A 12,715-nucleotide genomic window follows, 5' to 3' on the forward strand; every position below is an offset into this window, starting at 1 on the left:
GGGAAATACCCAGCTTAGCAGTAGTGCGTGTGAGAAGGACCTTGGAATTGTAGTGGATCGCAAGTTGAACATGACCCAGCAGTGTGATGCTGCGGCAAAAAGGCAAACACGGTTTTGGGCTGCATAAACAGAGCTATAGTTTCCAGGTCGAGGGAAGTAATAGTCCCACTATATTCTGCATTAGTCAGGCCTCATCTGGAATACTATGTTCAGTTCTGGGCGCCTCATTTTAAGAAAGATATAGACAAGTTAGAGCGGGTTCAGAAGAGGGCGACGAGGATGATAGCCGGTATGGAGAACAAGTCTTATGAGGAAAGGTTGAAGGAACTTGGCATGTTCAGTCTGGTGAAGAGAAGGCTGAGGGGTGACATGACTGTCACATAGGGCTGTCACATAGAGGAGGGTACAGATTTGTTCTCTGCTGCCCCAGAGGGTAGGACTAGGTCTAATGGTTTTAAGTTGCAGGAGCGTAGATTCAGATTGGACATTAGAAGGAACTTCTTGACAGTAAGGGCAGTTCGGCAATGGAACCGACTGCCTAGGGAGGTGGTGGGATCCCCTTCGCTGGATGTCTTCAAGCAGAGGCTGGACAGCTATCTGCAGGAGATGCTCTAGCTGTGGATTTCCTGCTGTGAGCAGGGAGTTGGACTCGATGGCCTACAAGGCCCCTTCCAACTCTATGATTCTATGAAAACAAAAGAGATGTTTCTGTTGTTGTTATGTGCCTTCTACTCGATTACAACTTATGGCAACCCTATAAACTAGTGACCTCCAAGAGCATCTGTCATGAACCACCCTGTTCAGATCTTATAAGTTCAGGTCTGTGGCTTCCTTTATGGAATCAATCCATCTCTTGTTTGGCCTTCCCCTTTTTCTACTTCCTTCTGTTTTTCACAGCATTATTGTCTTTTCTAGTGAATCATGTCTTGTCATTATGTGTCCAAAGTATGATAACCTCAATTTCATCATTGTAACTTCTAGTGACAGTTCTGATTTAATTTGTTCTAACACCCAATTATTTGTCTTTTTCACAGTCCATGGTATCCGCAAAGCTCTCCTCCAACAACACATTTCAAATGAGTTGATTTTTCTCTTATCCGCTTTTTTCACTGTCCAACTTTCACATCCATACATAGAAATCGGGAATACCATGGTCTGAATGATCCTGACTTTGGTGTTCAGTGATACATATTTGCATTTGAGAACCTTTCCTAGTTCTCTCATAGCTGCCCTCCCGAGTCCTAGCCTTCTTCTGATTTCTTGACTAGTGTCTCCATTTTGGTTAATGACTGTGCCGACGTATTGATAATCCTTAACAAGTTCAATGTCCTCATTGTCAACTTTAAAGTTACATAAAACTTCTGTTGTCATTACTTTAGTCTTTTTGACGTTGAACTGTAGTCCTGCTTTTGTGCTTTCCTCTTTAACTTTCATCAGCATTCTTTTCAAATCATTACTGGTTTCTGCTAATAATATGGTATCATCTGCATATCTTAAGTTATTGATATTTCTCCCTCCAATTTTCATCTCCTTCATCTTGGTCCAATCCTGCTTACCGTATGATATATTCTGTGTACAGATTAAACAAATACGGTGAGAAAATACACCCCTGTCTCACACCCTTTCCGATTGGGAACCAATCGGTTTCTCCATATTCTGTTCTTTCAGTAGCCTCTTGTCCAGAGTATAGGGTGCGCATCAGGACAATCAGATGCTGTGGCACCCCCATTTCTTTTAAAGTATTCCATAGTTTTTCATGATGTACACAGTCAGAGGCTTTGCTGTAATCTGTAAACCACAGGCTGATTTTCTTCTGAAATTCCTTGTTCCGTTCCATTATCCAAAGTAGGTTTGCAATATGATCTCTGGTGCCTCTTCCCTTTCTAAATCCAGCTTGGACGTCTGGCATTTCTCCCTCCATATATGGCAAGAGCCTTTGTTGTAGAATATTGAGCATTACAGTACTTTACTTGCATGCTTCTGGCACAGCACTAATACAAAAAGACAAACACACAATCTTTTTTTAAAGACAAGAGCAATGATCTACATTTAATACAGTATAACTCCATTAATATAATTTAGCCACACCCCAAGAGTTGTTAATGCATGATAGGAGGGTGACATTTTCTGTAGTTTCAATGTATGCTTAGGGGGACAGAATGTTAATTCTAGCCTGCAGTTAATTCTAGCCTGCAGTTTGTATTGTGAGGGCACAGCTGCGACTTGTTATCCTGGATTATTTATATGGAGTTTTTTTGTGTATGTCTTGTATCAGTCACATTATCATTCTTTCATTATTTCACTCCAGTTAATCCTGGCTGGCATTCTCACCCTTGCTGCAGACAAAGCCAACAACCTGGGCCTGGTGAGTGTGCTAGGGTCACTGCAGGAAAGACAAGAGAGACCAATTCCAGTTATATTGTTCAAAGCTTATTGTTTCCCCTCAGTTCAGGTTGGGGAACTGTGGTCCACCAGATGTTGTTGGACTCCAACTGCCATCAACCCCAGCCAGTATAGCCAATGGCCAGGGACGATGGGAACTGTAGTCCAGCAACATCTGAAGCACCACAGGTTCCTCATCACTGCTGCCGATGATGACCCAAAGACCTTTCAGGATGGTGCCTTTATTTATTTATAGACATTATTTATAGACATTATTTATAGACATTACCCTTCACCATGTGGTCCCAGGGTGGGTTACATGCTGCTCAGTACAATTAAACCATGTAACATCTTTCAACCCCAAAGGTCTGTGCAAAAAAGTGTGTCTTGATCTGACATCAGAATGTATACAGCAGGCATGGGAAACCTAAGGCCAGCAGGCCAAATTAAGTACAGCAGGGGTCCAAACCCACCTGCCCCACACCTGACGTGATATAGGACACAAGTTGTCCAGTCTGGAGATTACCACTGATGCCACTTGTGCATCAAGTATCAAAGCTAGATCAAGAAACACACCCCAAGCTCCATACCTGTTTTTTCAGAGAGAGTGTAACTCCATCAATGACTCTCTGGACTGCAATCCACAGCACCTCCATCTTATTCAGATTCAATCTGTTAACTCACATCCAGCCTAATACTGCTTCCAGGCACCAGTCAGGCCTGGATCTACCACCATACGTCCGCCTGCTGTCACAACCAAGATAGTCGCTCCCCAACCCCACTTATCCAGACACTTCACAAAGCTACCTAAACACTACAACAGGAAACATCCCACACCACAGAGAGGATCTGCCAAGATGTTAATATAATGCAAAATGGAAATAAAGTCCTAGATATCAATAAATTAAGAAGTAGAGTTAATGGGGCAGGGTAGAAATAAGATGGTGATATCCTCTATAAATAGCCCCAATATATTAAACATACTATTAGTAAAGTGCAAAAACTGAGGTTCCTAAAATGCCAGTGCATTATCAAATAGCAACTAATAAAACCAGGGATAAAAGCAATTTAAAGTATGGAATTTCAATTATCATAAGCCTTTTGTCTTCTTGTAGCACATCCTCTTCCCCTCCACCCTCCAACCAGTCTTGGACAATGATAAAAATAATTTGTTCAAACCCCCACCCTGGGCCTACTATATCTTTCACCCAAAGGACCTTAATCCTCTATCAATCTCTGCCCCTCTCTACTCAAGCTCTGACTCTGTGGGCCTGTGCACACATAGCCTTTGAAACGTATGTGGGTTGTTTTCCCCTAGAGTGCTTTTGTACATAGTGCTTTGCAGTTCCACACACTTTCCTGCTATAATGTTTGTTGAAGTGGCACCTGCTGTCTGTGCCATTTGTACAGACTGGTGGACTGGTTTAGCACTTAGAGCACATTGGTCTTCTCTACTCCTCTCCCTTCAGTTAGTGTTTCTACGCCCCCTGAGTGCTGCCAGAAAGACTAATGCCCTGCTGCAGTTTCACAGGCACAGTTCGACCAAGCTTTTTATTATTATTTTTCACATGTCTTTTGAAGTAAAATTTTATTGCAGACTTAGCCATAGGCCATGTGCAAACACAGTGAATACAAACATACATAGCGTATAACATTAAAATTCATTTAAAAAACATAACTCAAATTTAAGGCTCTACTAAGATATTTCAATGGAAAATTTCGCTCTCAGTTTTTGTGCCGCTAAGGCAAAGTTAGCCACCGCTAGGGTTACCTCTTTATAATTATCGGCCAGGAGTACGATAACCAATTCCTCTGTGGAGTAAGATATTTAGGGGCAAGGACAGGAAGTAAAAATTTGCGTTTTGGATCCTCATATAAGGGACAGTAGAGGAGATAATGTGAAATCTCCTCGATAGCCTTACAGCCGTAAATACAAAAACGATGGGAGGGTGGAATACTACGGTAACGGCCTTCTAGGAAGGCCGAGGGCATGGTTTGGAATCTAAGGGTAGTAAACGCTCTCCTAATGGGAGCAAATGATAAAACTCCCAAGTATGTAGAGAGAGAGTGGTTGGGCTTTATAATTGGGTACCAAATTGAATATGATGCCATCGCAATGGTAGCTCGATCCTGGATAGCGTCTTGGTCAAAAATCCAATTACGTAGGGCAACCTTGCTTAATTCAAAGAATTTGGTGCGGGGCAGATTATATTTATCAAGAATCAGTTGGCATTCTTGAGCCCACCCTGCAGTTTTTTGTTGCTCCAACCAGGACTGTTTGACCAAGGAGGAATCGTCTGAGCTAGCAATACGAAGCCAATATCGCAGGTAGGCCAGGTCAAAACGAGCCAAAAGAGAGGGGAGACCAAGTTCAGCCCTTAAATGGGCAGCAGGGGTCCCCGGTGGGAGTCCAAGAATTTGCTTCATAAATGAATTTTGTATGGATTCTAATTTGGGCTTGGCCAGAGCTCCCCATAGTTCGGAGCCGTATAATATTTTCGGGAGGATTTTAGTTTTTAGAATTTTCACCATAGGGACAACAAGTTGACCTCCACAAGAATAAAAAAAACTTTTAACTTGACCTAAGGCGCGGGCCCCTAGGAGGGACATGGCTTTAATTTGGGGAGCCCAAGAAAGAGTATTGGAAAAGTGAATCCCAAGATATTTAATGGTTCGAACCTGTTCAATTGGTGCACCGTTTAATGACCAGGAAATTTGAGACCTCATAAATTTCCCGCAAACCATTATTTTGGTTTTAGACTGGTTGACCGTGAGCTTCTGCGTGTGGCAGTATTCCTCCAGTTTCAAAATCATACGTTTAAGACCAATTCTGGTTAAAGAGCATAAGGCCAGGTCGTCCGCGTATAATAAGGCAGGAATCTTCCTCTGGCCGATTGAAGGCAGAAAAAAATCAGGCGAGGAGAGCACCTCCACTATATCGTTAATAAAGAAGTTAAACAGGAAGGGGGCCAAAAGGCACCCCTACTTAACTCCTCTGTGGACCGGGATTTTAGGGGAGAGGGAGCCGTTTTTCCCCAGTCGAACCTGGATTACATTCGACTGATGGAGGGCCCTAATAAGCCATAAAAGCCTTTTATCTATGCTAGACCGGGCCATTTTTTCCCACAAAAGTTCTCTATCTACAGAATCGAAAGCTGCTGAAAAATCAACAAAGGCGATATATAAAGATTTGTAGGATTTAGTTCTTATTTTCCTAATTAGGTGGTACAATATAAATGCCTGATCTGTGGTGCTTTTCTTAGGCCGGAAACCGGCTTGTTCATCACATATAATTGAATTTGTAAGATCCCAGTCTCTCAGCTTATTAAGTAATAACCTACAGTACAATTTCATAGGTACGTTCAATAGACTAATGGGACGATAGTTCAAAGGGAGCGCCGGGTTGCCTTTTTTAAAAATAGGTACCACGATGCTGGTCAACCAACCTGTCGGGATAGCTCCGGTATTATTTATGTTGGTAAAAAGGGAGGCCAGGAGCGGGGCCCACCAAGAGAGGTCCTGTATTAGGAAATCTGGTGGAAGCATATCTTCGCCGGGGGCTTTTCCCGCTCTGAGGGATTTGGCTAAATCCATAACTTCCGCGGTTGTTACCGGGGGCCAAGGAGGAAGGTCGGCCAAGACATCAACTATAGCAACCGGTGGGGTAGGATGTAGATTCCCGAAAATGGATTGGAAATGCACCATCCACTCCTCCTGTAATATGGGAGGGATGGGGGTGTAATCATTTGTTCCGAGGGATCCTTGTAATAGCTTCCAAAATTCAGCCTCATTGCCTGAATTCGCAGCCACATCCAATGCCGCCCAGTTTGCAGCATAATGAGTTTGCTTCTTATCATTTAAAAGTTTTTTGTAGGCTCTTTTCAGTTGTATTAAAATTTGGAAAGTCTCTGGGCAATTTGTAGTTCTGACTATTCTGATTTGTTTAATGAGTTGCTTTTTTGCGATTCTACACTCATTATCAAACCAGGTTTTTGGTTTTAGGGGGACAGAGGCAATGGTTAAGGATGCAGTCAGCGGAGTGAGTTGGGCTACTATGGACTCATATGCCCGGAAGCTCTCCTCGAAGTTTGTTATGGCTATATGTCGGAGGTCTAGTAGTAAATCCGATGCCAGAAGGCGGTGGGCTTGTAGACCTATGTCTGTGGTCCATCTAAGGCGTTTTAGCCCATATAGCTGGGCCAAATGAGGGGCCTGGCAGGGAACAGCTTGGGGATTTGGAAAGGCCCGGAAAACTAACTTTAAGGGAAGATGATCGCTTTCTGGCCTCGAGATGACAGTAAATTCTTTGACCCATTTTATCAGTAAGGGGGAACCCAAGAAGTAATCGATGACACTAGCACCAGTCCGAGCTATATAAGTGAAAAATCCATTTGAAGAGTCTAGAGGTGAACCATTCAGGCAGATAAGATGGAATTTCAGCAGCAGTTGGAAGAGGGCCATACCATACTTATTTACTACCTTATCTCTGGCTGATCTAAATAAGAGAGGGAAGCCCTCGGGTGGTTCCCAAGGGATTCCATCAATTTTGGGATATCTATGGCCCATCCTAGCATTAAAATCTCCTCCTAAGAGGAACTCATGTGTGGGATAATTTGCTAAGAGTACTTCGACAAATTTCTCCAAGGGAGGCCAAGGAGAATCCGACGAAGTTGAATTTGCCGGAGGAACATATACATTTAAACAGATAAAAGGTGGAAAGCCTGCAATAGTAATTCCCAAAGCTAAGCAAGTTTCTGGGGCCTCGATGTTGGGTAAAACAGCTTGGCAATCAAGGTTAGTAGCCAATAATATTGCCAAACCGCCTCGCCCACGTCCTTTGCCACCATATTTCCTGGCCGGTTTCAACCAGGTTTTAAACCCTTGAAGCAAGAGTGTCTCATCCTCTGTCAGCCATGTTTCCTGCAATAGAATGATGTCGTATGCTTGTAAATCTTGTAATAACTCCAGATCTAAAGTCTTACTCTTCCAGCCAGCAATGTTCCAAGAGAGTAATTTCAATTGAGTCTCAGAAGGGGAACAGAGGGAGCCAGAATTTGTATTTAACCCTTGGTCTGACGTAATGGTCGGGTGTTTTGTCCTGTGGGTAAGACAGGGTTGTTGTCAAGGGCATGAAGTGATAGTGTTAATATCGGGGGTTAAGATGCTTACATTAGAAGTTTTCCGCAACATTTGTAACGTTGGGACTGGAAGATGTAACTTATTTGGCGAGGCTAGTTCCTCAGGTTGTAAATAACGCATCTGTAGCCAGGTGGAATCACTGGCAGCCTCCATAGAAGGAGGAGCTATTTTACGGCGAGGAGCGCAGCTTGTCTGCATGGCTCCATCAAAAGCAGGAGACTTGGTAATAATGGGCAGAGGACATAGGTGTTGGCTATATTGTTCAACAACGACCGTGGCTAGAGACTTGCTTGAGTTGTCTGGATAGATGGGTGGGCACTGTTGAGAATCCGACAAGGAGTCTTCTGAACGTACGCTATTTAGACATTCAATCAGCTGTTTTAGTCTATTGATAATTGCCATACGTTCAAATTCAGGTAGACGACTATAAGTTTCCATGAGGTGCAGTTCTTCTGGCTCAAAACTGTCCTGTGTCGGGGAGATTGTCTCACGGGTGGATCTGGAAGCCCAATGTTGTTCGGGCATCTTGGAGTCACGAGCTAAAGGAGACGAAAGGATTGGTGAACTAATAGAGGGCATTGTGAATGTAACTCCGCAAGCACTAGGCCAATTTGCATGAGAATTATATAGCGATTTCGGGGGGCCTGATCCCTGAAATAACGTTGAACCGCTATGCCACACTTCCTCAACTGGTCTCTGGCGGTATAGATCTGATTCGCAAGGAAAGAAGTTCAAAAAGTGATGATAAGACGCCAACAGTTCGGGTTAGAATACAGCTTAGATATATGCTTAATATTTTTCGAGCGAAAAACAGGCTAAATGTATTGATATACTGATACACAGGGAAAAGGTAATTCCCAGGTGAATGGGCATGGAAATGAGGGAGAGTGGCACAGCCCTGAGATGTCATATAGGGTGGCCCAATAGGAGTCACCTGAGGAAGCACTGTCTGTACGCATTCAGGCAGCAAGCACTTGAGAAGTGCATTCTCGGGACAAAATGGATTATAGCTGTTCCTGCAAAAAGTACTTTAGATCAATGAAGAGTGTGGGACAGGGATGACAAGGGGATGACATCATGTGTGTAGCACCCTAAAGTGTGTCTGCATCCTGCACTGAATACACATTAACACACAGTGTGTACACAGCCCGAGTGAAACCAATCCCACCGCAGTCTCTCATACAGAGGCAGGCCACTTTCCCTCACCCAATTCCTAATGAAAATGGTGTGCACCCCTGTGTCTCCCTGAAGTAGTATGCCAAAGAAGAAATCTCCTTTGGTATTACTCTACTGGGGGTGACCCACCACCCATGGAAGCACCTTCTTTTATGTTAGGCCCAAAAGCATTGATGCTGGGAGCATTCTCTGTGTCGCAAACAGAAATCTCCGCCCTCATTTTCCTCTTGGCTTGCACAGCACCATAATCACCACTGTGTGGCAGTGCTGCCTCAACCATTCTCTGCAGTGTAAAGGGCAGCATTATCACAGGTCAGGTGAGGGACAGAGGTCAAGAAGTGGACAGCATTAACACTTCTCTTTCATTAATGCTTCAGGTGAAAGCCTGCCTTGCAATCTATATTCTCTGCACAATAGTGGTGGCTGTGATCAACATTTTCTACTTGATAGACTTACTGTACAACCCCCGTTACCAGTACCTCAGATGTTCTAGAACTGAGGTGGACTGTGAGATGCTGAATCAGATTGCGGTGAGTAGTTCCTGATACCAAAGTCTCTGTTTCCTTCATGAAAATCACTTTAGAATAGTCAGTGCTGACACACAGCTGGTGAAGTTGGAGTTGGGGGTAGGGAGGTATTGTCAATATAATGCAGAGCACCCTTTCTGATGTAGATGCACACAGTAAATAGCATGCACATGCATGCACATACTCTACAAGGAAAAAAAATCCATTTTCTCTGGTCAAAGCATATTGTGCTAACGCACTTCCTACACAATTCTGATTCTGCCACAATCCCTGGCAGGTCAAGGTAGGGCTTTCAGAAACCAGGACAGTTGCTGCCAGCCAGTGTAAGCAATGTTGAGCTATATGCACCATGATCTGACTTGGTATAAGGCAGTTTCCTATGTTCCTCTGTTGTTCCAATTATTCAGTACTCCAGGGTCTATGTGCCTGTGGGACATCTAAGTAAATGTGCCGCAGTATCAGCTGTCAGTAAGACTGTCAAATTATTTCCCTCCTCTGAGCAGAGGGCAACAAAGCAGCCTTCTCATTCACTGTCTCCTGCTGTGTTTTCCAGGGCTGTTGTACAGGCATGCGCAGCATTGTCCTGATTTTAACTTCCCTAGGATTCTTTATTTGCATCTCCATGGCAGCCTTTGGGTGCAAAGCTGTGTGTCGCCAGAGCACAGCTGATGATGATGTGGTGAGTTTGCTAATTATTATGGGAGGGAGGGAATAGCAAGGTCAGGGAATGGTGTCGGCATATGCTAGTTTGGGCACTGATGCTCTGTGTTCAAACTCCACCAAACATTGTCACTGATCCTACCAGGCATGTCCCCTACTCAGAGTAGACCCAGCTTAAGTTAGCCCTGTCTATTAATTTCAATGGGTCTACTCTGAGTAGGACTAGCGCTGAATACCATCCATTAAACATTAACATCTGTAACTATATAATTTGTAATATAGCATTCACACAGGCAAAAGAGGTGATGAAACACTAGGAAAAAACAACACACACAGACAGAGCAGGAAAACAGGCATCCCTCCCCACTAGGGTTGCCAGGTTCATGGCCTGAGACTGATCCTGTATCTTTAGGAGAAGAGAAAGACAGGTAAGTGCAGGTGTTCTTGCAACACTGTAATCGGAAAAACCACAAGGTGGAATTCTCCCTTCCCCCTCCACAACTTTTAAAGATACAGAAGACCTCTTGGTTGCCAGGCCCAGCCTCCAAGAGGTCTTCTGTATCTTTAAAAGCTGTGCAGGGGGAAGGGAGAATTCCACCTTGTGGTTTTTCTCATTACAGTGTTGCAAGAACACCTGCACTTGGGTGACTTTCTCTTCTCCTAAAGATACAGGATCAGTCTCAGGCCAAGAACCTGGCAACCCTACTCCCCATGCTTTGATTGCTACATTCCACTCCTGATTTTTACAGCATAGAAGGATATGGAAGGACATGGAAGAAGGTATGAAATGGCTGCAAAGGGGGACTTAATGCTTGCATTATTGGTATCAATTTTTTCTTCCTTTAATCAAAGTGATGCATCTTTGTATTATAAAGGAACATGTGTTGTCCCCAGCACACCACCAAATTAGTACACCTCCAAGCTTTAGCCAAGCTTTGTCTGGCCTGATTTTTGTTTGTTTAGATGCATAAGTAGGGTTGCCATATTCCAGTTCCAGAAATCCGGGCAGGTTAATTTGCATATTATGCAAATTATTTGCATATTATTTGCATATTAATATTTGGATTGTCCAGTTGTTTTGTTTTTGTGCCTAGGAATTACCACCAAAAACTGGGGAAAGATGTGAGAAATCTTTTTTTTTAAGCAACATTTTCAGCCTTAAATGCCTAGACTCTAGTTTCCAACACTATGGAGTATTTATTGATTGATTAAGAGAATTTATATCCTGCCCTTTTGCTGTTAAAAACAGAGCTCAGCACAGCTTACAAATATAATAAAAACAATAAAAATACACAATCAATATAAAAACATAATAAAAACACAAAATAGCAACAAACATAAAGTAAGTCAGGGCAGCGGCAAATATATACAATATATTTCAGAGATGTGGTGGGTGGAGAAAAACAAGCCAAAATGTTAGGGAAAGGAGTCTTTCACACCACATGCTCAGTTCTAAATACTGTTGCAGCAAGTTTTACAAGTTCCTCCAGTATTCCACTGGTGCAGGCACTCAGACATTCAAAGTATCTGTATGTTTCTTAGGTTTTATAAAAGCAGAGCTTTGCTTAACTCAAAATTTCTCAACCACATCTACACAGGTTCCACCTCCATACTCAAAATGAAACTGGGCCTGGAAGTGTGCAACAACCCCACACATACCTTGCTAATTAGATTACCAATGCCAGGATGTCTGTCTTATCGACTACTCTCCTGCTCCCTGGGCATCATGAAAGATCCAGTCCTGGGCTCAGAAAGAAAATAAATATCTGGTCCTCTTCAAAGTATTGAGAAGCCTCTTGTTTTAATTGAAATAATAATTATAAATTCTTGTTCTTATCACTAATGGGAGTTAATTATCTTGCATATGCTGCTGTTGCTTCTATGGCTGTAACGGAGTGAGGTTAAAGATAAGTGAAATGCAAATAGGAAAAAAAAACACAGAAGGCAGTAACACTTTCCTAAATGTAATACCATACCAACCACAACAAGATTCCTATGAGTAAGGCAAAAAACTAAGCATCTCACAACCAGTCAGGATTCCTAACCAAAAACCAAAAATATGATAAATGAAGTAATATGTATATAAGCATGACTATCAAATATATTTATTATTTACACAAACTGTAAAGATATTTATAGTGCAATCCTAAGTTTATTTATTCAGAAGCAAGTCCCAGCATATTCAGTGGGGCTTACTCAAACAGGGACAGAACTGCAACCTCAAGTGATAAGCAACTTCATTCACACAACCCAAAATTCTGAATCATGCCACTTTACGCTGTTTTGCAACTGTTTATACTTGTTTTATGGTCATTGGATTTTAAATGGCTTTATTTCTTATTGTGAGCTGCCTTGGTTTCCAATCCTACCTCACAGGGGTGTTGGAAAGACTCCATACATGCACACGCACACACAGCAGATGTATAAATACATACAGCCCATATAATAGTTTATTGTCAAACCAGTTGGTCATTGCAGAAAAATCAGTATTAGTTTTAAAAAAATCAGTATTACTTTCCTACAGAATAAAAACTGTAATATCTAAGTAAGCCCTGCCTACTTGCTTTAAAATTAGACTGGAGACAGAAAGAGTTAGAACACAAAGATAATTCTTTTTTACATTCACTCCAAAGTCCCATTGATTTTCAGCACATTCATAACATGTCTACTCAAAGTAAGTCCTATTGAATTAAATGGGATTTACTTTGGGCATATGGGATTAACATTGCTTTTACAAAAAGCAAGTATTGGGAAGGTTTTCAAAACACTGCCCAAGCTCTGACTCCTGCACACAAAAGGGAAAAAAACTGAAATGTATATACTTACCCAAT

At 42.5% G+C, this 12,715-nt stretch overlaps 1 protein-coding gene across 4 annotated transcripts in view; it reads left to right on the forward strand.

The window, feature by feature from the left end:
- Positions 1-12,715, forward strand: part of LOC133376856 (membrane-spanning 4-domains subfamily A member 4A-like) — a 30,386-nt gene that overhangs the window by 16,081 nt on the left and 1,590 nt on the right. For 3 of the 4 annotated variants that reach the window (XM_061609720.1, XM_061609721.1, XM_061609722.1), the window contains exons 4-6: positions 2,309-2,365; positions 9,075-9,227; positions 9,778-9,903. In XM_061609720.1, the coding sequence (XP_061465704.1) occupies positions 2,309-2,365; positions 9,075-9,227; positions 9,778-9,903 (336 nt within the window). The remainder of the gene's footprint in view (positions 1-2,308; positions 2,366-9,074; positions 9,228-9,777; positions 9,904-12,715) is intronic. The other variant, XM_061609723.1, reaches the window with a different exon arrangement.

The sequence above is a fragment of the Rhineura floridana genome, chromosome 2 (genome assembly GCF_030035675.1).
Source record: "Rhineura floridana isolate rRhiFlo1 chromosome 2, rRhiFlo1.hap2, whole genome shotgun sequence".
NCBI classification, from domain to species: domain Eukaryota; kingdom Metazoa; phylum Chordata; class Lepidosauria; order Squamata; family Rhineuridae; genus Rhineura; species Rhineura floridana.